The 25,808-nt window shown below is 44.6% G+C and overlaps 1 protein-coding gene across 10 annotated transcripts; it reads left to right on the top strand.

Annotated features, from left to right (window-relative positions):
* The first annotated feature begins 2,747 nt into the window (after positions 1 to 2,747).
* On the top strand, positions 2,748 to 25,533 carry eif4g1a (eukaryotic translation initiation factor 4 gamma, 1a). Of its 10 annotated transcripts, XM_080777615.1 has the most exons (33): positions 2,748 to 3,182; positions 4,917 to 5,043; positions 5,209 to 5,295; positions 5,524 to 5,556; positions 6,083 to 6,103; positions 6,920 to 7,099; positions 8,747 to 8,849; positions 9,962 to 10,113; positions 10,336 to 10,428; positions 10,972 to 11,047; positions 11,141 to 12,076; positions 12,167 to 12,255; positions 12,387 to 12,564; positions 12,732 to 12,865; positions 15,558 to 15,683; positions 16,328 to 16,735; positions 17,090 to 17,236; positions 17,812 to 18,045; positions 18,173 to 18,277; positions 18,454 to 18,735; positions 18,772 to 18,795; positions 18,949 to 19,066; positions 19,919 to 20,024; positions 20,182 to 20,423; positions 20,626 to 20,747; positions 20,880 to 21,052; positions 21,157 to 21,282; positions 21,373 to 21,454; positions 21,562 to 21,660; positions 21,808 to 21,951; positions 23,131 to 23,212; positions 23,379 to 23,519; positions 23,889 to 25,533. In XM_080777615.1, the coding sequence occupies exons 2-33, from the start codon at positions 4,969 to 4,971 to the stop codon at positions 24,068 to 24,070; spliced, it is 5,100 nt and encodes a 1,699-aa protein (XP_080633741.1). In that variant the 5' UTR covers positions 2,748 to 3,182; positions 4,917 to 4,968; the 3' UTR covers positions 24,071 to 25,533. The 10 variants fall into 10 exon arrangements, with proteins under 10 accessions (XP_080633741.1, XP_080633736.1, XP_080633738.1 ...); XM_080777610.1 differs by having other exon boundaries at positions 18,454 to 18,795; positions 19,922 to 19,961; positions 20,329 to 20,423; XM_080777612.1 differs by having other exon boundaries at positions 18,454 to 18,795; positions 19,922 to 20,024.
* Positions 25,534 to 25,808: the final 275 nt, after the last annotated feature.

The raw sequence follows: 25,808 nt of genomic DNA, 5'->3' as shown, positions 1-25,808 counted from the left end.
CCCTAGGACCTTGAGTCTGACTGGATGTTTAGAGCAGGGGTTTTCAACTGATTGTGAACCAGGGACCACCACCCTGACTTAGAATCAACCTGGGGACCACTATTGTGTTGGGTGGGGGATATGGGCTAGGATTAGTGCTTTTGTAAGTTAACACAACGCTATGCATCCCATGTGTATACATCCCACTGTTTCTCAACCGTTGACTACTACTGTATTGTATTGTATCTGTATCTGTATGCTGCAGGGCGGGTCCTTGGGGTCCAAGACAAATTTCTCTCTCAGGAGACAAAATAAAGAAACCTTGAACTTTGAACCTACTGGTAAAATGTCCTAATAATAATGACTCAACCAGACAATCTTCTTGAGATTCTAACTCCCTTTTACTGTTGAATTTCTTTACTCAACTTGTCAATAAATGACTACATGGATGGACTCATCATAGGTCACCAGGTCATTCAGTTCACGGTTTCAGGAATATTGCTAATATTTTCTTTGCTGGGAATACCTATGTTGCAACATCTACGGTACTCATCTACTGTATGTGGTCACTGATTATGGAAAACAAATAATGGTGTGGCGTCCCGTAATTGAAAAGGCTTTCAGATATGTAGCTAAATTATGGTAATGATCTGTTAAACATGTTGTCCTGGCCTTGCATGAACTGGAGATATGGGGCCCAAAAGTTAAGGCAGGTATCTGGTGACATGGTCAGGAGGATGATGAATGCCTACTAGTGATCTGTCCATTATGTTAATTTGCAACAATATAGGTACATGTGTCAGCGCTCACATGCCCAGAGACACATCCCACCGACTACCTGCAGCTGTTCCACAGGGTTGAGGGCTATGGAAGTGATCTGAGCTGGGACTTATGTGGGATACAGACTAGCTATACACCTGTAGATAGCCCTGGCGGAGGTCCAATTGAGAAAACTGTGAGCCATGTAGGGGGACCCCACGTCTGTCATTGGCAGGGTATTTGATCAGGCCGTATTCACCACTCTCAACTACTCTCAGATCATGATGCATTTTTTACACACAATAACCTACTTAATGATGTCATCAACCATCATGCAGAGCAAGGGGAGAACAGTGGGAGAGGACAGACATTGCAATGCAGACACCTCAACCTGAACAGCTATGTCAGAGAGCCTTATGTTGCGTTCACACTAGCATCTACAAAGCTACCGTTCATTTTCAATGTAAACCAGCGACATGAAGATAAAATGATACATCAGACGTTTGTAGCTGCTACAAAAGCTACTACAGCTACAAAGAAGTTATAAGCTGGTTTCAACTTCAGTACAAATCTACAAATATGCTGTGTAGCTTTTTATAATATTTTGGCTCCAGGGTAGGGAGCATACTAACTGTGGGTTTGTGTGGGGAACACACCAACTTGATTTTGTATATAGAGACACTTATCTTTAATTATGTATATTATGGGGGATATGGGGATAATTTATATTATGTATTATGACATAATACATAATTAGTTAGTATGCTCCCTACCATGGAGCCAATTAGCAATCAATTCATCAGACACCACACAATATATACATAATGTCAAAATAATATTAATAATAATATACTCTCTGCAACATACTCAATAAAGAATAATTCAAACTTTAACCAATTTGTGTCACAACCTTCCGGTTATAGATTATGGGGAAGAAATAACACGGGAACTTAATACAGGTTGTTAAATGAATCATCAGTGGCAGGGTGAAGATGCCACAGACAGACAGACAGACGGAATGAAGTTAATTATTATAGATTATGTTTTAGTCTTAATGCAGGTTTGGGATCATGTGGGGAATGGTGGCCCTCTATTGGTCAGTCACCACCACTGGTTGTTTACCAGGTATCTTCACATTGAAGGGGTTTTAGCTTGAATATACAGTAGGCTCAATTTATATTCTTTACCAGGATGTCTGAAATTAGACAGATGGAAAGGATTCGGCAACATTGGCCATATTTTGACCATTGGTTTTTCTGAATCAAAACAGCCAAACAGGAAATACCTTTAAGAATGGTCTACATCTGCAGTAGGCCTACAGTATTCATTTTCAATGGATGCACCTGAAATAACAAAAGTTGTATTGTCCCGAGTAAAGTGATGAATAATGACTGAGATAGGCAGTCTGGGGTGTCCCAGCTGAGGAAAGACGTACCCCAATCGAAAGCTTTAAAAGTTTAATAAATCAACCCAGAATGTTTGAAAATCTACAAAACTAGCGGTGCTCTAATGAAACTCAGACATTGGGGTAGGCCTATAGCCTTCCGAGGTCACAAAGTAGATAGCCTCGGAAACCCAGACGTTTTTATTTCCAGGGAGGAAAAAAAGTACAAAGTAGATGACCCTCACAAAGGGGGTCAGGAAGGTCAGGACGGACAAATTTTAACCCCATCAATTTCCAATAGTTTGAACTTAGAACCCAGATCTGGAAAATAAAATAAAAATAAATTTGCAGCAAAGAAACCTTTAATGGCTGATGGCTCAATATTATGCAACTCCAATAGCCTACATTCAACACGCGCACAGCAAAATAGAGGGACAAACACTTGCGTCCACAGCAAAAGAGGGGTCCAAAAGAACAGCATTGTTTAATGTAGTCATTCATTGCAAATGAGGAACCTGAATGTGGCTCATAGAGCTATACTATTCTCCTGTGTCACGTGACAAGGGAGCCGGCGTCAATTTTTAATTTTCCCGGAAGTGCCCATGCGACTTTCTGCCTGGGCTCACCGGCTCCCTAGAGGAGAAACATCGCACTATGGCCTCGCTGTAAGCCGACTGAAACGCCCGCTGTGTATATATCTTACCGGCAATCCGTTACCATCGGCGCCTTGATGATGGACCTCCGGTCCAGAGGCTTTTTTCGGGGGCATCGGAGTTGCCAATAGTACTCCTGAAGTGCTATATTACTTGATTTTGTGTGCTGTCACTTTTGCACGCTTCGGGGATTTAAATAGCAAGTGACAGCTACAGCACTCACCCTACTTGCCAGCCAGCCAGCTAGCCTAGCCAGCTAGCTAGTTAGCTCGCTAAGTCAATAGCTAAGAAGGGCACCACTCTCCCTTTGGAGAAAGAGGACAAGAAAACTAAGCCACTGCTTTCAATTAACAGAAGATAGAGTCCCCCGTCTTCCCATCAAATCACACAGACATTATTCATTCCCGGTAAGAAGATTAATTACAGGTATTGTTAACATTTTATTGTTGGTTTATTTAATTTTTTTAGGTACAGCTTGTTATTAGAGGCCCTGTCGTGTCGGCTGTCAAACCACACAAGGTTAGCTCGTGTTAGCCAGCTATCTCCCCCCTGCTGTGAACTGAAGTGTATGACTTGCCGTTAATTAAATGACTGATTGTGGTTGTGTGTATATTATGTTCAGATTGGGCTTGGGTGACGTTAAGACCCGTTATTCAGCGCGTTCAAACTAAAGTTTTCGGCGTAGGGCTCAGCGGAGCCTGCTAAGCTGATCACGGTGGTGGTCTCATTGAGTCCTGGGTCCTACGTGGAGCTTACAGGCCCAAGGAGCTTCCCTGGGCCTGTTCTGCTGCTCCACGTAGGACCAGATAGAGGCTGTGCTACAGCGCTAACTGTAGCTCTCTTGCCCAACCTATGAATCAACTGTCTGGTTGTTGGCCAATAATGTTTTCCATTTACAATCCACCCGCACGACTGTTGACGCTGCCTACAGCGTGACTGCGTGCACTGGAGCACTGTCGGGGTTTTAAACGGCTCTCTTGTCACTCAGTGCCGGCTGCTGGGAGAACCATATGGTGGCTTTATATTACATGATGGACGCCCCCGTTTAGATCCAGCATGGAGCTGCTTTACAGGCAGCAGCTAGCCTAATGCTAGCCACTGTTACGGGCAGGTGGATATAGTTATGAATGACACGTCTGCTACACTGCTTTTCGTCATGAGTACTTTATTGATTCACGATCAGATGCATTTGGCACTTTTCTGCCTGGGACTTGGGTAGTGATACAAGTGTAGCCAGGACAAATGTGATATGGAATGTTGTTTAGACTGTCATCAGAAGAATTTGTTGTCAGGTCTATTTAGCGCTAGCAGGGGGAGAGGGGGGTGTAGGGAAGCCATTGGCAACACTGTAAATGAACTTTGACCTGAGGTATCCATTTTCCTAAATTCACACTCAAATCCTGGCCAGTCCAAATTCTCAGTCACACATGAGCTGTGTTAAATACGAAATCTTAGCTGCTATTTAATTTAAATCTATTTGGACCAAATGAAGCACACGTCGTGACTCGTGATATAAGATACATTGTGTATTAGTTTGTGGTTAAAATATTGAAATAATAACAATGTGATACAGGGAAATATTTTTGCCAGAGCAGTTTTAACAGCACTGTGTTCTGATAGATGAGCTAATTGTGGGACTGCGGATATTGTTGCTTAGAATTGCAGTGGACATAGTTTTGGGAAATTATTTATATCTCCGCCACTGGTTTAATTTAACATTTGACTCATAATAGAAGTGTATTTTAATATCAGTTGCTGGATACACAGCAAAATGAAAACAGTGCTATGGGAGGGGTCATCGTCAGTGTTATCATAGGAGGGCAGGGACATAGACCACACCCTCTTCTTGGCCAGAAATTGTCTCATTTCTCAAGCCTCAATATTCTCCGTTTCAAACCTGAACAAAAAATGGTGTATTATGACTTCATGGGATTGTGCAGGTTGCGAAATTGCATTTGAAATAGCATATTGCGATTTTCTTTACATCGGCCTACATCACCACTTTCGGTAAAGATAATATTATTTGAATGTACTTTTACTATTTATTGTGTCATTGACATTTTTTTTGTTTTATCCTAACAGAAGTAAGTCAGATTTATGTAGTAGTTTACATCAGCTCCCCCCCTCTCTCTTACCCACAGGCAGGCTGGCAAGTCAGAGCCACCCTAATGCAGAACCACAGAAGCACGTGAAATGAACAAACCACCACAGCCTATAACGGGGCCCACATCTGTCCCACACCCTTCCCCCTCCCCTGGATTGACACAGGTGAGAGCCAGTTGTCCCATTCTCACACTCAACATTTTTCAAAAAGTGCTATTTTTGAATAGCCAATGCAAAAATTGCACTGATGCTTTCCCTTTAGCAGTTTTGACACTTGCAGGGGGTTTGTTGTCATTTTGTTTCTTTTCCCGGCCCCCCTTTTTTGCTCAGACTGCCTATCCCCCTGGACAGCCCACTTCGCTTGTTTTTGCAACCCCAGCACCTCCACAAATGAATTCTGCACCTCAACCCAGACAGGTATCGCTATGTGCATGTTTAGATGTCCTCCTAATGCTCACTGGTGTCTTAAAACATTTGATGTTTTTTGTTCAGGGTTAGGATTCCTTCATTTTCACATTGGTGTTCTGACATGGCTGTCTATGCTTTTAAAGGCTTTGGTTAAAGTGTGTCTCTGTGTCTATTTGCACTCTCTGTTTCTCTGGCTGTCACTCTTGTCTTCCTGCCTTTCTTTCGCCGTCCTACCAGTTTGCGGCAGGGCCCCGTGCTTTACACCAACAGGTACTAACACTCAGCACTTCTCGATATTGTCCTTATTCCCAGTGTGATGCGTGCATTTGTGTTAAATTAATTTGTGTTCATTATTAGTGGAGGACCTGTGTTTAGTAAGAGTACAATATTCCTGTTGCTCTTGACATATAAAACCAAACCAATGTAACAGAGATGCCTATTTCTTTGTGCGATGCATGGTCTTCTCGTTTAACTTCTTACCTCATTGAAGATTTTCTCAAGTCATTTTGTAATCGGGCTCTGCTGATGAAGGCTGGATTGAGACCAGCAGACAGGCAACCTTGGATGACTTTATTTACACTAGATGCCCATGTCTTTGTGTATTTGTCTGTGATAGAGTTGCATGTGTTGTAGATGTAGTTTGAGCCTATCACTCTTGATGCCTGATTGATGAGCCGTCTCCGCTGCTTATACTTGCTTATCCGTACGTGCTGTCACCGCAACCTTCCACGTTCTCTTTCGTCCTCATTTTCACCCTTATCTCACTCCCCTCTCTCTTGCTTTCTTGCACGTGAAGGGTGGATACCGAGCACTACAGGTAACAGCATTTTTCTTCTTCCTCCTCTTCTCCTCCTCTTGTCTCTGGTAAACCTCAGTTGCGCTGGCAGGCCGAAATGAAATTCTATACAATTTAGACGCTGTGTAACGCAAGAAGTGAACTTGCACGACACATTGACAGTTGCTGTGGGTGCAGTCCATTCAGTTCTCGGTTGACTAAGCACGGTTACGTACAGCTCACACACGCACCCATGCATCCGAGATGTAGCCTAGTAGGACCCTGTGTACTCCGATATGTTCGCAGTCCACATGGTAGTATGTTTGCTAACCACTTAAAGCAGATTCACACTATGGTCCTGGATGCGCACTCGGGACCACTTGGCAGATGTTGTGGTAGTGTGAATGCTCCGTACCGTTCCTGGGAGCGGATCACCCAACCGTTCCCGGGACCAGATGGAGGTGGTCTCAGGACCGATTGAAGTGTACTTGGATACGGATTGCCGCAATGTGAAAGCGTTGAATGAAGTGTACTCGGGTGCAGAAGAATCAAGGCCAATGTGAATCATGGCCAGCGAGGACCAGGCAACCGTATTCGGAACATTTTGAATCAAACGGACTCTGTGTGAATCCCCCTTAAGCACTATTTTGATGTATGGATGTCACGCGAAAAATAGCAGACCTACAAGCTCAAGTTGCATCGTGATGCATTGTGAGCTTGTAGATCTGCCATTTTCACTATTACATTTTTCTAAACCTTAGTCATGAACAAAACACACCCCAAATAGCCAGGTTGAAAGTGGTGCCTGACTGCTATTATTCTCTTTCCCCCCTCCATGTACCCTCTTCTATCCTCTAGCCTTACTATCAGAACAGGCCGGCAATGCCCACCAGTGCTCCCAGGGTCCAGACAAGCAGTGGCCCGCGGCCTGTTGGACCCACTCACGTGTACCAGCCGGGCTCCCAAATGATGATGATTCCCCAGCAGCAGCTCTCCTTTGCTGGCTCCCCTCAGGGCTACTTCATCCCTCCTGGACAGGTTGGTCAATGGTTCATGTTCAATAGGGAAGGTTATCTGCACCCTGAAAGTTAAGCTTAAGTGTCAACGCTTTTTTCGGCCTGATATGTCATTTATCGGGCGACAGGTCTCACAACACATTTTCACAGAGGCATGAATTGGGCTTTAAGCTTCATATAATGACAACACTTCAGTCCAGACTTTCATCAGTTGTGATGCATGTTGAAGGTCTATGTCTGTGTCCAAAATGTTTGACATTGAACTATTGGGATTTTAATTTTCAGTGTGTGGATAATTGGATATGCTTCCTTTTTTTGGTATTTTTGATTTGATTATTTCTACCAGAACTCAATAGGGTTGGATGTGCGCACCATTAATTTAACATGTTTTCTTCATGGTTCATATGGTTCAACTTGAGAAAGCCCGGAGGGGTGAAACATTGTATTTAGGTTGAAATAAAAAGGACTGGGAGCTGAATTATATCGTGTGTGGACATTCCACTTTTTTCTTCATTATGGTTCAGCACAACATAGACATATAAAAGTAGACGCCCCTTTCGGCACCACGGAGGCATGAGTGTGCGTCACAGATGGGTCACAGTGTGCGTCATGTTCGGGTCTGATACGTCCCGGAAAAGATGCGCTGTGATTGGCCAGTAGTCACTTGAGTGGCAGCGTGACGTAGTGTTCCGTCCACTCTTCTGGCGTACCAGTGTAAATTCTTCCGCCCTCCCGTCAACACACATGGCACCAACGAACTGCAGCAGCCAAAGAGGCATCTATTTTAATATCTTTGCAGCACACACTCTACACAGAGAAGATTGTGTGCACATCTCAATGCCTATATTTAGGCCAGGTGCTGGATGTCAGGCATCAAGGCAAACATCAAGGAAGAGAGAGAACAGTTTCTAGAGCTCCGAGACTTACTTTATTTAGAGGCAATGTTACGAAGGCTTTCACTTAGAGCTCCATATATGAGGATAACCTATAGTCCCATATATGGAGACAACGGCGATATCCAGCGCTGACATCATATTAATAGAAACCCCAAAGGTGGTTGCGCACCATCCGCACATCATAAAAGGCAGATAGATCCCAGCTTCTAAACCTCAGATACCCACCAACACACTCGGTATCTCCAACGATCCCAAATCCACAGTCTACTGGACCCAAGCAAGACACAAGATGCAGAACATAGGACACAAGACACAAGACTCAAGATTCAAGCATTCACCTCAACACATACGAACCAAGGTCTCCGGCCTTACAACCCAGACCCCTTCGTACCATATACTACTCCTACTATCCGAGGTATCTGGCTTTACAACCCAGATACCTTGCATAGCTTCACCAAGACCACCATTCCAATTACACCTGTTAAACATAAGTTCTAATCGGACACCACTGAGGCGATCCCTAAACCTAACCTTTGAATAACAGTCCCTATCGACGTAGGTCTTCATCAGGCAAATAGACCTAGTAGGTCGAAACGTTGCAATTTGTTGCCTAGCCCTAGTATACATTTTACACAAATAGCCAGTCACATTGAACATTGTGCTGTTGACAATGTGGAAACTATGAAGTGGACTGAAGGCACATTAAAATATTTGAACTTCATCGTGACCCATACTTGGCAAACAGTGTTTTGTAACCTTTTCTCTTTCTGCAGTATCGAGCTCCATATACTATGGCTCCTACTCAGCAGTATCCGGTGACCAGTGGCACGGCAGGCTTCTATCCTGGCACCAGCCCTGCTGAATACCAAGCTTATGGTAAGTGGCAATGCGCTAGACTCATGCCTGCCAAGCACAACCATAACCACAAGTGATCATGCAACAACCATGAATATTTTTACTCAAAAACCAAAAAGCCTATTGTACATGAGATTTAACTACAACATGGCATTTCTGGTTTGGATCTATGTCTATTAGTGGGAAAACCTCCTATGGTAGTGCTGGATGGTTTTGCCTGGCAGGTTGTTGTTGTTGTGTATTGTCTCTCTGGAACAGCAGCACACAGAGGTCTGGCTTGATTTTGCTTCTCAGTTGGTGTTCTTTCTATCTGCAGTCTTCACCTTGACACAGCCTTAACACCCTGCTTTCTCTCGTTCCTCTCATTTACTCATTCTGCATCTGTCTCTTCCTGCCCTCCTTTCCTCTCTTCTCCCTCTCGCTGCCTTCCTCTCCTTTGCGGCGTCGGTTCAGAGCCCTCTCTTGCTGCGAGGGAGAGGCGGGGTGGTGGGGGGAGAGGGGGCGGGCGAGAGAACGGGCGTCTCTCGCTGCACGGTGCTCCTCTCACCTCCCAGCGCTACCCCGGTGAGTAGTGTGTGCTTGTGTGTTGGTCAGCACGCTTCAGTGGCAAAGACCGTATGGCATTCCCTGTTTCCAGTGGTGCTGCTTGTTTGCCTGTAGGATTTTAGTTATGAATTTGTTACCTTTTTACTTGCTAAGTTTGTATTTGTCAGTGCATGTTTTGTGTAGGGCGTAGATTGGCGCTCGGTGTGGCCTCTTCTTTTTAGTGTCCGTTTTGGTGTCCTATTTTACATCCTGTCAGGAATTCGCAGTTGTATAAAGACAATTCCCCTCTGAAAATCTCATCCCAGGCTCATCTTTGAACTCACCAACAAGCATGGCCCCAATTACACTTTTATATTAGATTAAAACCCCAAAGATTGCTTTGCACACCCGCCCCCCTTCCAAAAAAGAAGAAGGAATGAAAAGGAAACGCAAGGCAGCTATTGCTGTTGCGATTACAGCAGAACTGCAAAATCCTGAAGGGAAGTCCGTTTGTGTGATACTGCATATTCATCCTGGATGGTATAGCTAAGTTTTTTTTCTGCCATTTTCTCTCTCGCCCCCTCTTCTTTCCTCATCTCACCCTACAGCTGGTGCATACTATCCAGCCCAGACCCAGTACACACCCTCTGTCCAGCCCGCGCCCGTCATGATCAACCCCGTCCAGCAACAGCAACAAGCTCCGCCCCCTCAGCAGCCACCAGCCCAGCCACAAGGCCCGCCCAAGAGGGAGCGCAAGCCGGTAGTGTACCACAACAAAAGGGCAGCGGATGAGTTGACTAGAGGGGACCTTTATTGTCCATTCAATGTGGAACTTTCCCTTTTGCCTCAAAATGACAATAGTGTTCATTATGATGGGTTCACTGCTATAGATCAGTGGGGAGAGGATCGTTTGCATAGGATTGGGATGTGGGATCAGTGTCGAGTGGAGACTTAACCAGTACTTGCCCTGTTCTCTTGATAGATCAGAATACGAGACCCCAACCAGGGTGGACGTGATATCACAGAGGAGATCATGTCAGGTGGAAGGTCCACCACCACTCCGACTCCCCCACAGGTAAGACTTTGCAGCACACGCACCTTTTTGTTGTCTTTTGCTTTTGATGTCCAACGAGCCAAGAAGTACAATCATTTTAAGTTGAACTTAAAAATACTGCCCTGTTGTATTCACTATTGTAATTTCATTACCAGGCGTATGCATTTTGTTTGTTCTGGCTTACATGATGGGGCAAATATTGTAATTAGTATACAAGTACAAATTTCTTCAGAATTTTCAAGTTTACTCTAGAATGAGTTTAGCCATTTCTCACTATTCAGTCAGGTCTTGGATTAGTTGTATTTGAGATTTATTTTGGTATAAGGTACGTTGGTTTGTAATTGTATATATATTTATGTATTTGTTTGTTGGTTTATTTTATTTATTTATAATTGATTTTAAATGTATTTATTATTTATTTATTTGGGATTCCTGTTAGCTCAGTCAGTTACTGTGTCTGTCACACAGTCCTATCTGAAATAAAGCATAGAAATTGCAAGAACCTTTCAGTTTTAATCCAACACTACCAATATTTGTTTTTATATTTCAATTATTTGTTAATAGGTTTCTTCGTCAGAGGGAAGCCCTGTCCAGACCAACGGTGAAGTTACACAGCCCGTCACAGAGGTGACGAGATCAGGTGGGCCTTTTGGTCTTTATAATAAAAATCTGTAAAAGTATGCATTTGTTACCACCTGCATTTCATTCTGTTCTTCAATGTTTGAATGCCCAGATGAAAACATGGAACCTGCTGCTATAGCTGAAACCCCGCCTGAAACCCCACCTGAAACCCCCCCTGAAACCCCCCCTGCCACGGCTGACCAAGAGGTCAAAGCGGAAACGGACACCGAGATGGCCCCGTTGCCCGCTGAGCTGGTCACTCCGTCAGAGAAGGAGGTGCCAGAGACAAAGGTGTCAACCCCGCCTGAAGAAGAGGATGAGCCGACCGCTCGGTCTCCCTCACCTCCAGCACTGTCTTGTCCTCTTCCTCCGTCAGAGCCAGAAGCTGTCGTTGTTGGTGACACAGTGGATGCTCCTGTCAGGCCAGCTGTGACACCCGCAGCTAAAAAGAGCCCTACGAAAAAGGAAGAACCGCAGGTTGCTCCGGCAGCAGCTGAGAAGGTACCGGAGAACAAGGAGAACACAGAGGAGGCGAAGAAGAACTCTGAAAAGGAGGCGCCTGCGGCTGTTGTCAAAACGGAAGCAGAGCCTACAGCGCCTCTCACAGCCGCCGCCGCCCCGATTAACACGGCAACTAGCGAATCTGCTCCTCCACCTACACAGATGGTGAGTGAGACCTCCTCTGAGTCTGAGTGTGATGTACAGCCGCCAGTCTCCACACATGAGGAAGCCGCTGCACCGCAGGTCCAGAATCCTGTCCCCGCCATTGAACCTGAATCCAAACCCGCACCTGAAGTGGCTCACAAAGAAGAGCCTCCTCTCTCCAACGGCCTTCCTCAGGACATGGATGAGGACCTGTCCGAGGCTTTGGCAGACACTACAGATTCTCCTCTCGCCAAGTCAGACGCATCTCAACCTCAGGAACCCACACCTGTTGCTGCAGTGGCAGTGCCAGCCCAGGAGAAGACAGAGGAAGAGGGTAAGGAGAAAGTTGAGGAAGTCCCCCCTACCTCTGCCAGCTGCCCTGCAGAGGAAGCTACTATGCAAGGTAAAGCAGTAAAATATCACATTTAAAGTTCTGCTATTGTAATCACCAATTGGATTTTTAATGTAAAAACCCTCTCCATCTCTTCACAAGCTGCTGTGTCTGTGCCAAAGAAGAAGAGAAACATGAAGGAGCTGAACAAGAAGGAGGCCATCGGAGACCTCCTGGATGCCTTCAAAGAGGTACGTTATGTCCGTAACATGGCATGTATGCAAAGATGAGGACAGTACATGGCAGCACCATCCGCATGCACTTAAAATGATATATAATGACTTCATATTGAATCGTCAACTTGTTATTTTGTCCCATCCAGGAGCAGCAGGAGGTGAAGACCGCCCCCGAGCCCTCATCCACTCAGGCCGAACCTGTCCCCGCTGCTCCGGCCGCTCCGGCCGCCCCTGCTCCAGATGAGACCTGGGAGGAGAAAGAAGACAAGCAGAATGCAGAGACTGACCCACCCACCGCTGAGCAGAAGTATCAGTACAAAGAGGGTGTGTCCCGGGTTTAAATATTTCCCAGTTTGTCAAGTCGTGCCATGACAGTTAAATTCAGTGGGCATAGCTTTATCTTTGTGTTTATAGATGGATCTGTTGAGACTTGACAGGATGGACCCTTCCAGTGCAAATGTCTCACACTGTGTGTTCTGCTATTCCTTCAGAGAATTGGAAGCCAATTGACCCAGAGGATAAGAAGCGGTACGACAGGGAGTTCCTGCTGCGCTTCCAGTTTAAAGGCGCCAGCATGCACAAACCTGAAGGATTACCTGCCATCAGTGATGTGGTACTGGACAAGGTATGTGGGCCTCTGCACACAGTTACATGTGAAAGTACTGGGCAGAAATAAAATGAAACGTTTTTCACAAAAATGTTCTGTTTTTGCAGCAGCAAAAAAATGCAACAGCATTTGTCCTTTTATTAAATTGGATGATGATCTGTTTATCTTGCGTGTTTCATGAAAAATATATAAATTTGTTAGTGGAAAGAAAATAAAGTAGTGGCAGAGTACGGCCTTTTAAGTCAGAAATGAAGACAGAACATTGTAAATCTCAAGCTTGTCCTTATCCACAATCTGCCACCAGAGGGGGAGTTCGGCCCGAAATGTGTTCAGTTTATCCGTGCTTGCGAGAAGATTTTAATTTATTCCTTGCATTCGCCTGTTCAGTTCATTCAGGTGGTTAAAATATCAGCCATGTAATGCTAATCTTTCACACTAGTACTCGTATGCAAACAGTTCTGCATATTTGGATTGCAGTCAGCACTCGGCAGACAGAAAGCGTTGATACACACACGACAAAACTTTTCCTCTGGACTTCGGTGTGGAACAGCAGCGTTTTATGTTCCGCCCCCATTTCACAGCAGGCTTTTCAATTGTCTTGCTTTTATAAAGTTAACGATGCTTACCACATTATACAACACAACTGACGGGTCTTTTGGTAAAGTCTTTGCAACCAGCTCCTCACGGTGAAAAAATACAGTGCGCAACCATGCCGTCGGGATTCTCTTTCACTCTGCTTACAAATCCCTTGTATCGCCCGGCCATAGCTGCGGCCCCATCGAGTTCCATTTCCCCAAATACTCTGATGTGACCCAGGCGAGTAGCCTACAGGTGATGGCCCCATGTAACAAACTAAAGCCATAAATTAGCATTTCTATGGCCGAGGTTCGCTTCACTGAATGGAGTTTATGGCGATGGGGAGCAACAATGGAGGTAGCCCAGAGTCTATTGTCAGGGGAGGGGTTAGATTAGAGGGCATCGCACACGCCACACTAAAGTGCCGCGTCACACAGGTTGGGACACTGGTCTAGCCAGCCTGCTCTCTAATCTGTTACATGAAACAAAGCTAGTCTTGTAGCTTATACAGTTTTGCTGCTGCTGCTTTTTTCTTTTTTTAGGGGGAAATAAATTTGTATTGTAGATGGTAGCTAACATTAAGTAGCTAATAGTAATTTGAGTAGTCAGTGAAGCAGCAGTAGTATGTATGTATTGGTGTAGCCGCTTTCCCATGGGAAGAGGGATTGCTGTCACTGTCCAGCACAAATGAAGGGGTCCTGCCGATCCCCAACTGACGCGGCGGTTGAGTTTGAAGTATCGGAAAACTAAAATCGGCGAATATGCCAGTCCATGTAATTTATCACATGAAATTAAATTTTCAGTAATATTTTGAATGCCTCAGTTGATGTTGCACAACTGTTTTATACTCTTAAGGTCTGTGCCGACTGCTGCGTTTTTCAGATTTGTTTTTTTGCTGCTCTTTTCCGAAAAACGCCAGCAGTCTGCAAGGACCTTTAGTATTTTACTAACTTGTAGTTACACTTTAACTCTTTAATGAATGGGTTTTTGGTCTATTCTCAAACCTTTTTATTACTCATAACTCTGAGTGTACAAATGGCACACAGGTCCATTTGGTTCCATTTGTATACTCAGAGTTATAGACCTGTAAGGGTCCGTTTGGAACCCCCCCAAAGAACCCTGAGAAGACCCCACTTCGAGAACCACTGTCCTAGATTTTTGAGGGGCAATATCCCCTCCTATGTACAGCTTTTGTCCAAAATATCCGCAACAAACATTTACGCCATCTGGTCCCCACACGTCTCATATTTGCCATCAACAATACAAGGAGAAATTAGGTCAAACATCCGCAACACAAACATTAAATGCCATTGACAATGAAGGGGAAATATACGTCATCTTGTCCCCATAAGTCTCATATTCGACAATGAAAGGAGAAATTAGGTCAAATGTCCGCCAAATATGACATACATTTGTGGCAACAGGCATTTTGATTAGCCACTGATAGCCTGTATGAGATGATTAATCATGATGATGATGATAAGAGTGCCCCATACTTCACACAGGTGTGATTTTTCTTTTAATTACACACTGGTATCGGATCGGTACTCGGTATCGACCGATATGCAAATTATGGGTGTCGCTGTCTTGGGAAAGAAAAGTAGTATCGTAATGGTATCGATGGTACCTACATCTCTAGTTTGAAAAGAGGTGTCTGCTGTATGTCAGCATGGCTATTATTTGCTTACAGGCACTAGGCCGCAGCTATGCATGTATTAATAGAGCGCCAAAGTCATGATGTCACTCGCTCATCCCCTTGATTCCCCTGGTTCATGGAAGAAATTTCTCTATGGAGAATAACATGGGGTCATCTTAAATGACCGTTTGCGACAGTCAGTCTGTTTCTAGTGAAAATGTAACTAATTCAGTAGCGGTAATTCATATCATATCCATGTGAGAGAAACGTCCGGGACAAACGCAGTTCTTATATGAGGTGATCTAAAATCCCCCTATGGGGATTACAGTGCAAGTAAAAAGTACATGAACCCATGGATCAGACTTCGGTGCTCTATTCACAACAACATGGCCCTCGAGACATTAACAAAAAACTCCAGTCTGTTACTCCCGGCTCGGTGTGTATAACATTCAAATAATGAAAACAAAAAACATTCTGCCTCTCTCTGTACTTCTGTAGGCCAATAACACTCCACTACGTCCGCCTGACCCCGCTCGCATGATGGCCGTCGCTGGTCCTGACTTTACTCCCGCATACTTGGGCAACATGGGAAGACAGTCGACAGGAGGAGGACCCCGAGGCCCGGTAAGAGTTTGTTCGTTCTGGCCTCTGAAAGATTTTTGTCCCTTTGTGTGCGGGTGATATTCACAGGGTTTCTGGCTCATAGAAAAAACCTGCTTTCTCTTTGTATTCATTTAATCCAGGGGTTCCCAACCTTTCTATTGTCACGGACCGGCTGACGGTTCATAAAATGTTTGCGGACCGGCAAAGGGGGGGGGGACTTGTAGAGCGTCATCATACCAAAACCTAATGTTCTCACGGAATACAGTTGATTGGCCCTTAATTTGGGTACCCGCTGCTATATCACAACATAATGTTATATCATTGACCTAAATGGCTTTATATCAACAATGATAGTATGATTTAAAAAAAAAGGTTAAACTGGTCTTTTTCAGAAATTACTTGTGGAAAACTTAAGTTAAACATGCAGAGTGACACATTACTTTACCTGGGTAACATTATCTTCTGATACTTGAATGTTTTGACATGAAATACTGTACCATCACTGTGTGGCGTTTTGTTTCATTAGCGCGATCGTGACAAAATGGGCTACAGCTGTTATTACTACTGCACAAAGTGACTCACTGTGAATGATGACGCCGATGTTTTTTTTTTTTGTATTACTTAATCCCTCTATTTTACCTTTCCTTCATGCCTCCGCTGCTCAGCATCAGCCGATGCCAGGTCAGCGTCGCTCGCAGCAGGGCCAAAGGAAAGAGCCAAGAAAGATCATCACCATCAGTCAGTCACTCAACAATGACGTTCAGCTCAACAAGGCCGAGAAGGCCTGGAAGCCTACGGTGAAGAAACCACGGCCGACCCGCTCGGAGGATGCAGAAAAAGAGGAAGTCAATCTGGATGAAAATCAGAATACGGCGGAGCTGTTCAAGCGTGTGCGCAGCATCCTCAACAAGCTGACCCCACAGAAGTTCCAGCAGCTAATGAAGCAGGTGATGGAGCTGACCATCGACACAGAGGAGAGGCTCAAGGGGGTCATCGACCTCATCTTTGAGAAGGCCATCTCTGAGCCCAACTTCGCCGTGGCCTACGCCAACATGTGCCGCTGCCTTATGGGGGTGAGTCATCGTCCGTCATCGGTCTCCAGTTTGTGCCACGTGTCTGGTCCACTGATTGCTACTGATGGGATTGAGCAACCTACGAAGCATCAACCACACATCTCTGATGCCTGATTTATACTTGGTTGGTTGCTCAACTTGTCGCATGCACTACAAATGGCTGATCTACAAGTTTACAACACGTTACAGTGTGACGGGTTGTGAGCTTGTGGATTTTCAGTGTGCAACTAGGTATCTCACAGTACATTTTAACAGCGGGCGAACAGGCGATGGTCCAATTGGTTGTCTTTTATTAGACAAGATAACATTTGTGAGTAAAATGTGTATCCTAACATGTCTCTCTGATGTCCCCAGCTGAAAGTCCCCACCACAGACAAGCCAGGAGTCACTGTGAACTTCCGCAAGCTGCTGCTCAACCGCTGCCAGAAGGAGTTCGAGAAAGACCAGGACGATGACGAGATCTTTGAGAAAAAGCAGAAGGAGATTGAGGCTGCTAAACCTGTGAGAAACACTTCCCTGTTTAAAGACATCTTTCCATCCCAAGTGGTTTTAATGCATATTTATGATGCATCTCATTTGATGCATCATATGGTTATGATTTGATTTGTGGTGTCGTAGGATTATTCCAAGTTCCACATTAAATTGTCAACAGTGATGACTTCTGTTGAGCCATGTGCCACTGAGTATAACTGATGGGACTGAGCAGCTGAGGAGACCATTCTTGAAACAGGCTAGCACTCTGGCAGTTTTAACAAAGATAATATGTGGCTGGCTGTCACCTTGACCAATAACATTTATCAATCTGTTCAAGGAACTATTTTATACATTCATTGAATCCATTAATGAACATCAGCTATTGGGTTTGGGCATGGAAATGGACAACATTTTTATTCTATCTTATATATTATTTTTAAGATTTGCGTTAGACATTTGGATAAAAAGATAACTTTTTGCACCCATTATGATGCACATAAATGTGCAGTAGTGAGTCTAGTGACTGAACTGGGAGAAACCCCAGTCTAGACAGCATGCTTACTTTTGTTATTTCTAATACATTTATTTATTTCTGATAAAAGGAGGATCAGGAGCGCCTGCAGTTGGAGCTGACCGTTGCCAGGGACCAGGCCCGCCACCGCTCGATGGGCAACATCAAATTCATCGGTGAACTTTTTAAGCTGAAGATGCTGACGGAGGCCATCATGCATGACTGCGTAGTCAAACTACTGAAGAATCACGACGAAGAGTCTCTGGAATGCCTCTGCAGGCTGCTGTCCACCATTGGCAAGGACCTCGACTTTGAGAAAGCCAAGGTAGCTGAGCATACGCATGTCCCCACACAGATGCAGACACGCGTATACACAAACACTACTGTAGCAGTTTTGCTTTTCTGCTAAACAGAAGTTTCAGTGTCTCTCTATCTCCGTCTGTCCCTCGCAGCCTCGAATGGATCAGTACTTCAACCAAATGGATAAGATCATCAAGGAGAGGAAGACCTCATCCAGAATCCGCTTCATGCTACAGGATGTCATAGACCTCAGAAAGGTAGGATAGAATGAATACATTATCAATTAAATTGCTGCCCTGGTTTCAAACTCCTTTTCCTCAACATGCCCTGTTGAGGAAACGGGACATAACTCATCAAACCATTGTTCAGCCTCCTGTCCTCATTTCAAACGTCAAATAGTTTGAGAGATGTTCTCCCCTGTGTTGCTCCATAGTGTTCATGGGTACCTCGTAGAGGGGACCAGGGCCCCAAGACCATCGACCAGATCCACAAGGACGCAGAACTAGAGGCACACAGGGAAGAGATCAAGGTCCAGCAGCAGATGTTCAACCAGAAGGACGGAGGAGGACGAGGAGGAGGGGGAGGAGGAGGAGGCAGGATGGGAGGAGGCATGGGGGGCCGTGGCTCACACAACCAAGGGGGTGGCCGGGAAGGTCGGGAAGGCCGGGAAGGAGGTGGCCGGGGTCAGCAGCCCCAGGATGAGGGCTGGAACACTGTGCCCATATCCACCAAGAACAGGCCCATTGACCCTTCCCGCCTCAGCAAGATCACAAAGGTATGTGTACAGTACCTTCACCAAGCCCAGGCTGTAGTAGTGTATAAGGATCACTGAGTTATTTCTACTTACTTACTGTACAATGCACTGTGGTTTTAAATTGCCATTCCTCATCTATTGGCCTAAATGATTGTATCTTGTGTTTGCTTCTAGCCTGTTTCTCTGGAAACCCAGCTACTGGGCCCTGCAGGCGGCAAAGGCATGTGGGGCAGCTGGGGCAAAGGCAGTAGTGGAGGAACAACTGGAGCCAAACCAGTCAGTGGAGAGCCAGGTAAGGTCAATGAAGATGCATTTATCGAGAACCAAGATAGATTTTGTCCCTTACTACAGTACATTATCCCCTGACAAGCCCCAATGATAATCTTTGAAGGGTTTTAGTACATGTTGTTCATCTACCACTGGGTTGTTGGTTTTCGGCACTCCGTAATCTTAATGATATTATTTGTAGTCCAATGTATCCAAGCCACTGTAATTTTAACATTGGTCATTTGACCATGGACCTGGCAGGATGCCTGGTGGAACGACCACTAGCATCATTGTACAGCTGAATTTGCGTACACCGCTGGTTCTTAGCTGCCTTACTGTAATGCTGCTAATACAATATAACTAGAAGGTAATTTAAAAAGAATAATAATGCTGGATGTAGGTACATAGTATTGGTCTCAAAGATGGTATCAGTTTCTTATGGAATGCACTTCCCATTGCAGTCAGAACTGCAGCATCACTCCCAATCTTCCGCCGTAGTCTGAAAACCCACATTTTCAGACATCATGGCCTATAGCACTTACCCTACCCCCTTAGATAGCATTTCTGTAGACTTGGATAGCATTTGAAACAGACTTATAGCATGTTATGTAGACAGCACTAGAATTGCATTGTATATAGTCATAGCACGCCATAGTACATATGTATAGCATAGTAGTATATATGTATAGTTTATATGTATAGTTTCATTATATAGATATTCCACTGTTACTTTCTTAGACTACGCATGTTTCATGATAAATGCTTTTATGTGATGTATTCCCATGCTTTTGTTCTTGCTTAATGTAAGTCGCTCTGGATTTAGAGCGTCTGCTAAATGCCTAAATTGTAAATTGTATTCATCTGCTCTGTTCTACAGTAGCTGCAGACTCGGGTCGTCCAGCCACCAGCACCGTTAACCGTTTCTCGGCCCTGCAGTCTGGTTCGTCGTCTTCTGCAGACTCGGACCGCAGAGTCCCACAGAGGTATTTATTGACAACAGAGCCCTAATCTTCAAGTCCTCTCCCGTGTCGATCTCCGTTTGGTGTTGCTGCTTTTCTTTAAGTGTGTTCCCTCACTGTGTTTCTTCACCATCCCCAGTATCCGCCCACTTCATTCTGAACTCTGTTCCTTGTCCCTCAGATCCAGCTCCAGCCGCGAGCGTGGTGGAGAACGAGACCGAAGTGACAAGGATAGGTTTGACCGCTTTGGGCGCGACGACACCCGTCCGCCCATCACCAAGCGCAGCTTCAGTCGAGAATCTGAGGATCGCAGCCGCGGGGGAGATGGCCGTAGCTCCACGGAGCCTGTGCGCCGCGTGGCCAGCATGACTGATGACCGGGACAGAGGAAGCAGAGACAGGGCCGCCAGCAAGGAGCCTGCAGGTACAGTATAGCCAGCACCAGAAACTCAGAATTTGGGGCTGGGCGGGCTGCAGATTTTGTATGGCTTTGTGGAATGAGAGAGAGGCAGAGTTGTCATAAAGCCCAAAGCTAAAACAAGTGCTATAATGTAGAACTGTGCACATAATGAGATGAAAATCCATAGAGGCATGGGATGACACTTAAATTTGTTCCTCCCCCACAGTGAAGCGTGAAAACGCCCCCACTCCTCCCCCTGCTCTTTCCAAACCCGCCTTGAGTGAAGAGGAGTTGGAGAAGAAGTCCAAAGCCATCCTAGAGGAGTATCTTCACATTAATGACTTGAAGGTACAAAACGGGTGACCGTTTGCACTTATTATGACAAATTACCTTCAGGCTGTGTACAAGTATAGGAGGCTGTGTTTTTTTTAAATGGCCATGTTGTCTTCTGATTCCCCCTCTCCACTCTGGGTACTGTAGGAGGCATTGCAGTGTGTGGCGGAGCTCAACTGTGCCTCGCTGCTCTTCGTGTTTGTGCGGAACGGATTGGAGTCGACACTGGAACGTAGCACCAGCGCCAGGGAACACACGGGCCTGCTGCTGCAGCAGCTCGTCAAGGCAGGAACGCTTACCACACAGCAGTACTACAAAGGGTGAGAGAGAGATGCGGGTCATACCCTGCATATTCATGTATATCACAATGAGTTAGAAGAAATGACTTGAGGTGATATTGAACCGTCCTTGCTGTGGACTGTAGGCTACAGGAGATACTGGATGTGGCAGAGGACATGGCCATAGACATCCCCCATTTCTGGCTCTACCTGGCAGAGCTCATCACACCCATGCTTCACGAAGGATGCATCCCTATGGGACCGCTCTTCAGGTGAGGCTCTGACTGTAGACCTTATCATCATCATCATCATCATATCTTCTAAACCGGTGAGATCTTAATTTGTGTGAATTGTGTATTCAGGGAGATCTCCAAGCCTCTAGTGCCTCAGGGTCAGGCTGGTGTGCTACTTGTCCAGATCCTCACCTTGCTCTGCAAAGGAATGGTACGTGACCATCACCCAAGACAAAACAAATCTTTTAATAATAATTAATATGTTACACAGTACTTTATTATTTTTGTGTTGATAAAACAAATGATCGTTTCCACCAGACTCATAAGAAGGTTGGAGCTATGTGGGCCGACGATGGGCTGGACTGGAGCGACTTCTTGCCTAAGGATGAGGATGTCAACAAGTTTGTGACAGAACAGGTCTGTACAATAATACAACAGTAAACAGTCCATCTCCAAACTAACATTAAAATGGAAAAGCAAACTGCTGAACTTATATGGGTTGTTGGTTGAAGAGGAATCTGTGTTGATTGATGTATCTGCGTGTAACCTGTGCACCATTAACAGAAGGTGGAGTTTACTCTTGGTGAGGAGCCAGCGGCTGAGGAGCCCAAGAAGAAGGTGGTACTGACTGCAGAGGAGCTCGGCAAACATTTTGACCGACTCATCCAGGACAAAGCCAACAACCAGCGGATCAGAGACTGGATTGAGGTGGGTACCGGTGTTGGGGATGTGTGTGACTAATAGGGGTGTAAAAATAATCACACCCGTCTGAAGTGAGTGGTGCTGTACTGTACTGTACAAGCCCTCCTCCCTGGCCTGTGAGTGTCTGTGTGTGAGGCTGTGCAACAGTGCCACTTGGTGGTGAACAAACGCTATAACGCTATTTTTGTGCTCGGACAGACCCAGGGACACACATAGCTGTCTATAGGAGTGATTGCACCACTAAATTATTTTTTAGATTATTTTTCTGGTTACAGTTACAGGAGGTTTCACTAAATGGTGTTTGTGATGTTAAATGTATCGTAGTAAACATGTCATTTTCAAGTTACTCCAGTCATTTCAGTTCAGGACAGCTGAGGTCTGTCTGTCAACGAGGATCCAGCTGACCTTCGTTGACAGACACTCGTTAATATTACTTGCATCAAGGCAACTATTTTGCAATACATTATGGGTTTCTGCATACTGTGCATGTGTGGATTTTTACTACCAGCTAGCCTAAGCCTACCAATCTTATTTATTTTACAGCCGTTTTTACTTTAATGTATTGTTCTCGTAACTGAGTGAGAAAAAGTAACTTGAGTGTCAGACTCACTCAGAAGTTAAAACGTTTTATACATGTTGTATTGGATTTACCTTTGTGTTTACATCATTCAGTTGATCAAACCTTTACAATTATAAAAGCGTTTTACTAAAATAATGTACTCTGCTTTCATTACACAAGACTGGAGTACATCATGCTGAAATCGTAATCGAAATGTATTGAATCAAGAATAATTTTGAATAGAGAAGAGGGAAAACGCTATTGGATTGAATCGTGACCCCAATAATCGGAATCTAGTGATTAATATAAAGAAATATGTGTTTAATAGACCTGCATTAGTAAGTAAGCAACAGCTGGCAGTGTGAATATTAGTTTACAGTAGTATTAGCATATACAGTATTTTGGTTGTAACTAAACCTCAATCACAGATTTTTAAATCTGAAATTGTATTTTGGAAAAACGATCTGTTTGAGTGTTTGGTGTGTCAAGAGGTGAAATGACCTCACTATATTATACTATGTGAAATACTGCCATTCTGGGCTTAATTATTCCAGCAAGTACACAGCAGGACAGTCATGTAATTTGTTTTCATTTGAATATTCACCTGTTTTGTTTTCCTCATCCAGGCTAACGTAGATGAGCAACAGACTGTTTGGAACCACTTTGTGCGTGCTCTGATGACATCTATATGCCAGTCAGCCATCATATGTAAGTATGCCTGAAGTTGAGAATACAAAGTAAAGTGAGTATACAACTGTAGCCAAATGGTCCCTTACATTTAGTGCTCTTTTGGGATTTTACTGTGTATGGGAGTATCCATCATTTTTAACCAAGTCAATTTAAATTAACCAGCATTTGTTCTTCCTCCCTTCAGGCGAGAACCCCTACAAGGTGGATGTAGATCACATCACCCAGAGAGCCAGTCTCCTGCAGAGATACCTGAGTGATGAGAACAAGGAGCTGCAAGCCCTCTACGCTCTCCAGGCTCTCATGGTGCACATGGAGCAACCTCCTAGTGAGTATCGCCGACTCCCCTTATCAATAATAAGTAATCCTTAACATCCTCTGTTTATTTAACTCTCAACCATTTTAATTTCAAGGACCCCCATTTTGATATCCATTAGCCCATGGACCCCCATTGGGACCCTAATCTACTCCCAGTGTTAAACTCTGAGAGCATTCCATTTGTACTCCGTCACAGACCCCTAGCGGTCCCCAGACCTGGCGTTGAGAAACGGTGTCTTAGAGTACAAATGCAACATTGGGCTCCCTTTGTGTGCACTCAGAGTTACCAATGAACATGGAGAACTTTACTGTCTAGCCGGTTAGAGCCAATATGAACGTCATCCGCCAACCCTCTTCCTGTCTGTCCCTCCCTGTCTAGACTTGCTGCGGATGTTCTTTGACACCCTCTATGACGAGGACGTCATCAAAGAGGAGGCCTTCTACAGGTGGGAGTCCAGCAAGGACCCTGCTGAGCAAACGGGCAAGGGCGTGGCCCTGAAGTCGGTGACCGCCTTCTTCACTTGGCTCCGTGAGGCAGAGGACGAGTCTGACAAGGACTAGGGACTTCCTGAATGCTGTGCCCACCCCTCCTCCCTAAACCCACACCCCTCCTTTGGCTAAGGGTTGGGCTTTGCAGCAGGCTGTGGAGAGACATGAACTAATTATATATATATCTATATATATATATAAATATATATATAGTATATATTGCCTAAGAGGCGGACTCACTCAATCCTCAATGAGGGTAAATGTTTAGTTTTGAGAGAGGGAAACTTGACAAACAATCACTTCTCTATTTCCCTCTCCCTCCCTCCTAGTCCTTCCCCTCTGTCTCTCTTTCTCTCTTCCTCATTCTCTCGTCTGCTTGTCAACGACGAGTGTCCTAAAGAAATAAACCTGAGAACTGATCAGCAGGATTGCTTAACTATGCGTGAACTACCCCCCACCACCTTCACCACACCCACCCTTGTCATTGTGTAAGACATTTCTGACTTCTTTGTGGGAAACGATACAAAATCAACACGCTGCTCTTTTTATGGTTCTTGATGATTATATATGCAACATACTATGTGACACGCTAAAGACGTGAAACATCCGAAAGTGTCACGTAGCATGTTCTTTGGGAATGGCTGTCATTGCCATAATGTGCGTGATGTCCAATCGAACACGGAGCTCTAATGTATTTCCCTCCCCTTTTCTTATTGGAGTGTGCAGCATGGTTGAAGTGCGTTTCTATTGATGATAGCAGTGGGAGAAACGTCGGCAGAGTAAATGGACGTCGATTTGTCGTAATCCGATGGGAGAAGCGGGGTTTAAGCAAAGGTTTTCTTTTCTCTCTTCTTCCTTTTTCCATTTCCTGTTTTACTACAATGGGACCTGTGAGGACTGAAACGTTGAGGACTTGATTGTGACCTTTGATGTTGACTACTCGGGGAGTGGTTGTTTATGCTTCCTCAAAGCCATCGTTTTCTCCCATCCCCAGTAGTCGGCCCTGACCCGACTCTTCCTCCTAACCTCTCCTGTAGGTGTACTTACATGAACTTGTTAGGGGGCTAGATGCTGTCCTCTGTGGTCAGGAAACCCCAAACCACCCCATAGAGGACACTTAATAAATGATAACCATTAAAACTTGAAAACCTACAGAAATTGACTTGATGAAAGAGAAAAGAAAAACAACAGAAATGATCCGAAAGCCTTTTCTACTCTAAGTGGAAACACATTTCAGGAGCGTTCTGTAAATATATAATAATAATAAAAAAAAAGTTTTGTCAGTTTTATTTTTCAGAAATAATAAACAAATTGCTGATGTAATGCCATGTATCCTTTTCCAGCTGAGGTGGCAGTTGTCCAGATGCAGAGAGGTGCTCTAGATAATCCATTGATTATTAGTTTTATTGGAATATTGTAAATATTTTTGCTTTCTTTATTATTTAAGGAATTATTGCTTCTTTTTGCATCGGAAACTGGAAACATGAGGAAACAGAGCATTGCAAATAAAAGACTTATCATGTTGCTGAGCAGAATTTGGGTAGAACTGTGTCCTACTCATTTGCTGTCCTTTTTGTTACTGGTTGTGGTTGCGTTTGCCAATATTAGCTGGACTTTACGTGATCACTCAATATTTACAAATTTATGTGATCGAATGGGGTTCATGTTGGGCATTTAAAATGCAGTATGTAGAATAGAACTAAATCTAAATAGTTAAAATATTAGATTTGCTATTGTCACAATAGGCACAATGTGAAATGGTTCTTGATGTGCCTTTGCCATTCCTATAAATGCAGTGACAAAAATAGGC

This window comes from Protomyctophum bolini (genome assembly GCF_963924005.1).
Source record: "Protomyctophum bolini genome assembly, chromosome: 12".
NCBI lineage: Eukaryota > Metazoa > Chordata > Actinopteri > Myctophiformes > Myctophidae > Protomyctophum > Protomyctophum bolini.
The sequence above is the reverse complement of the archived record's forward strand: the minus strand, read 5'-3'. Positions and strand labels throughout refer to the sequence as shown.

Excerpts from the sequence above, each read along its gene's own strand:
- eif4g1a (XM_080777609.1), top strand. The coding sequence starts at position 4,969 with ATGAACAAACCACCACAGCCTATAACGGGGCCCACATCTGTCCCACAC. Across the intron at positions 5,044-5,208 it reads CCTCCCCTGGATTGACACAG|ACTGCCTATCCCCCTGGACA; the intron begins GTGAGAGCCAGT and ends TTTTTTGCTCAG. Across the intron at positions 16,736-17,089 it reads TGTGCCGCTGCCTTATGGGG|CTGAAAGTCCCCACCACAGA; the intron begins GTGAGTCATCGT and ends TGATGTCCCCAG.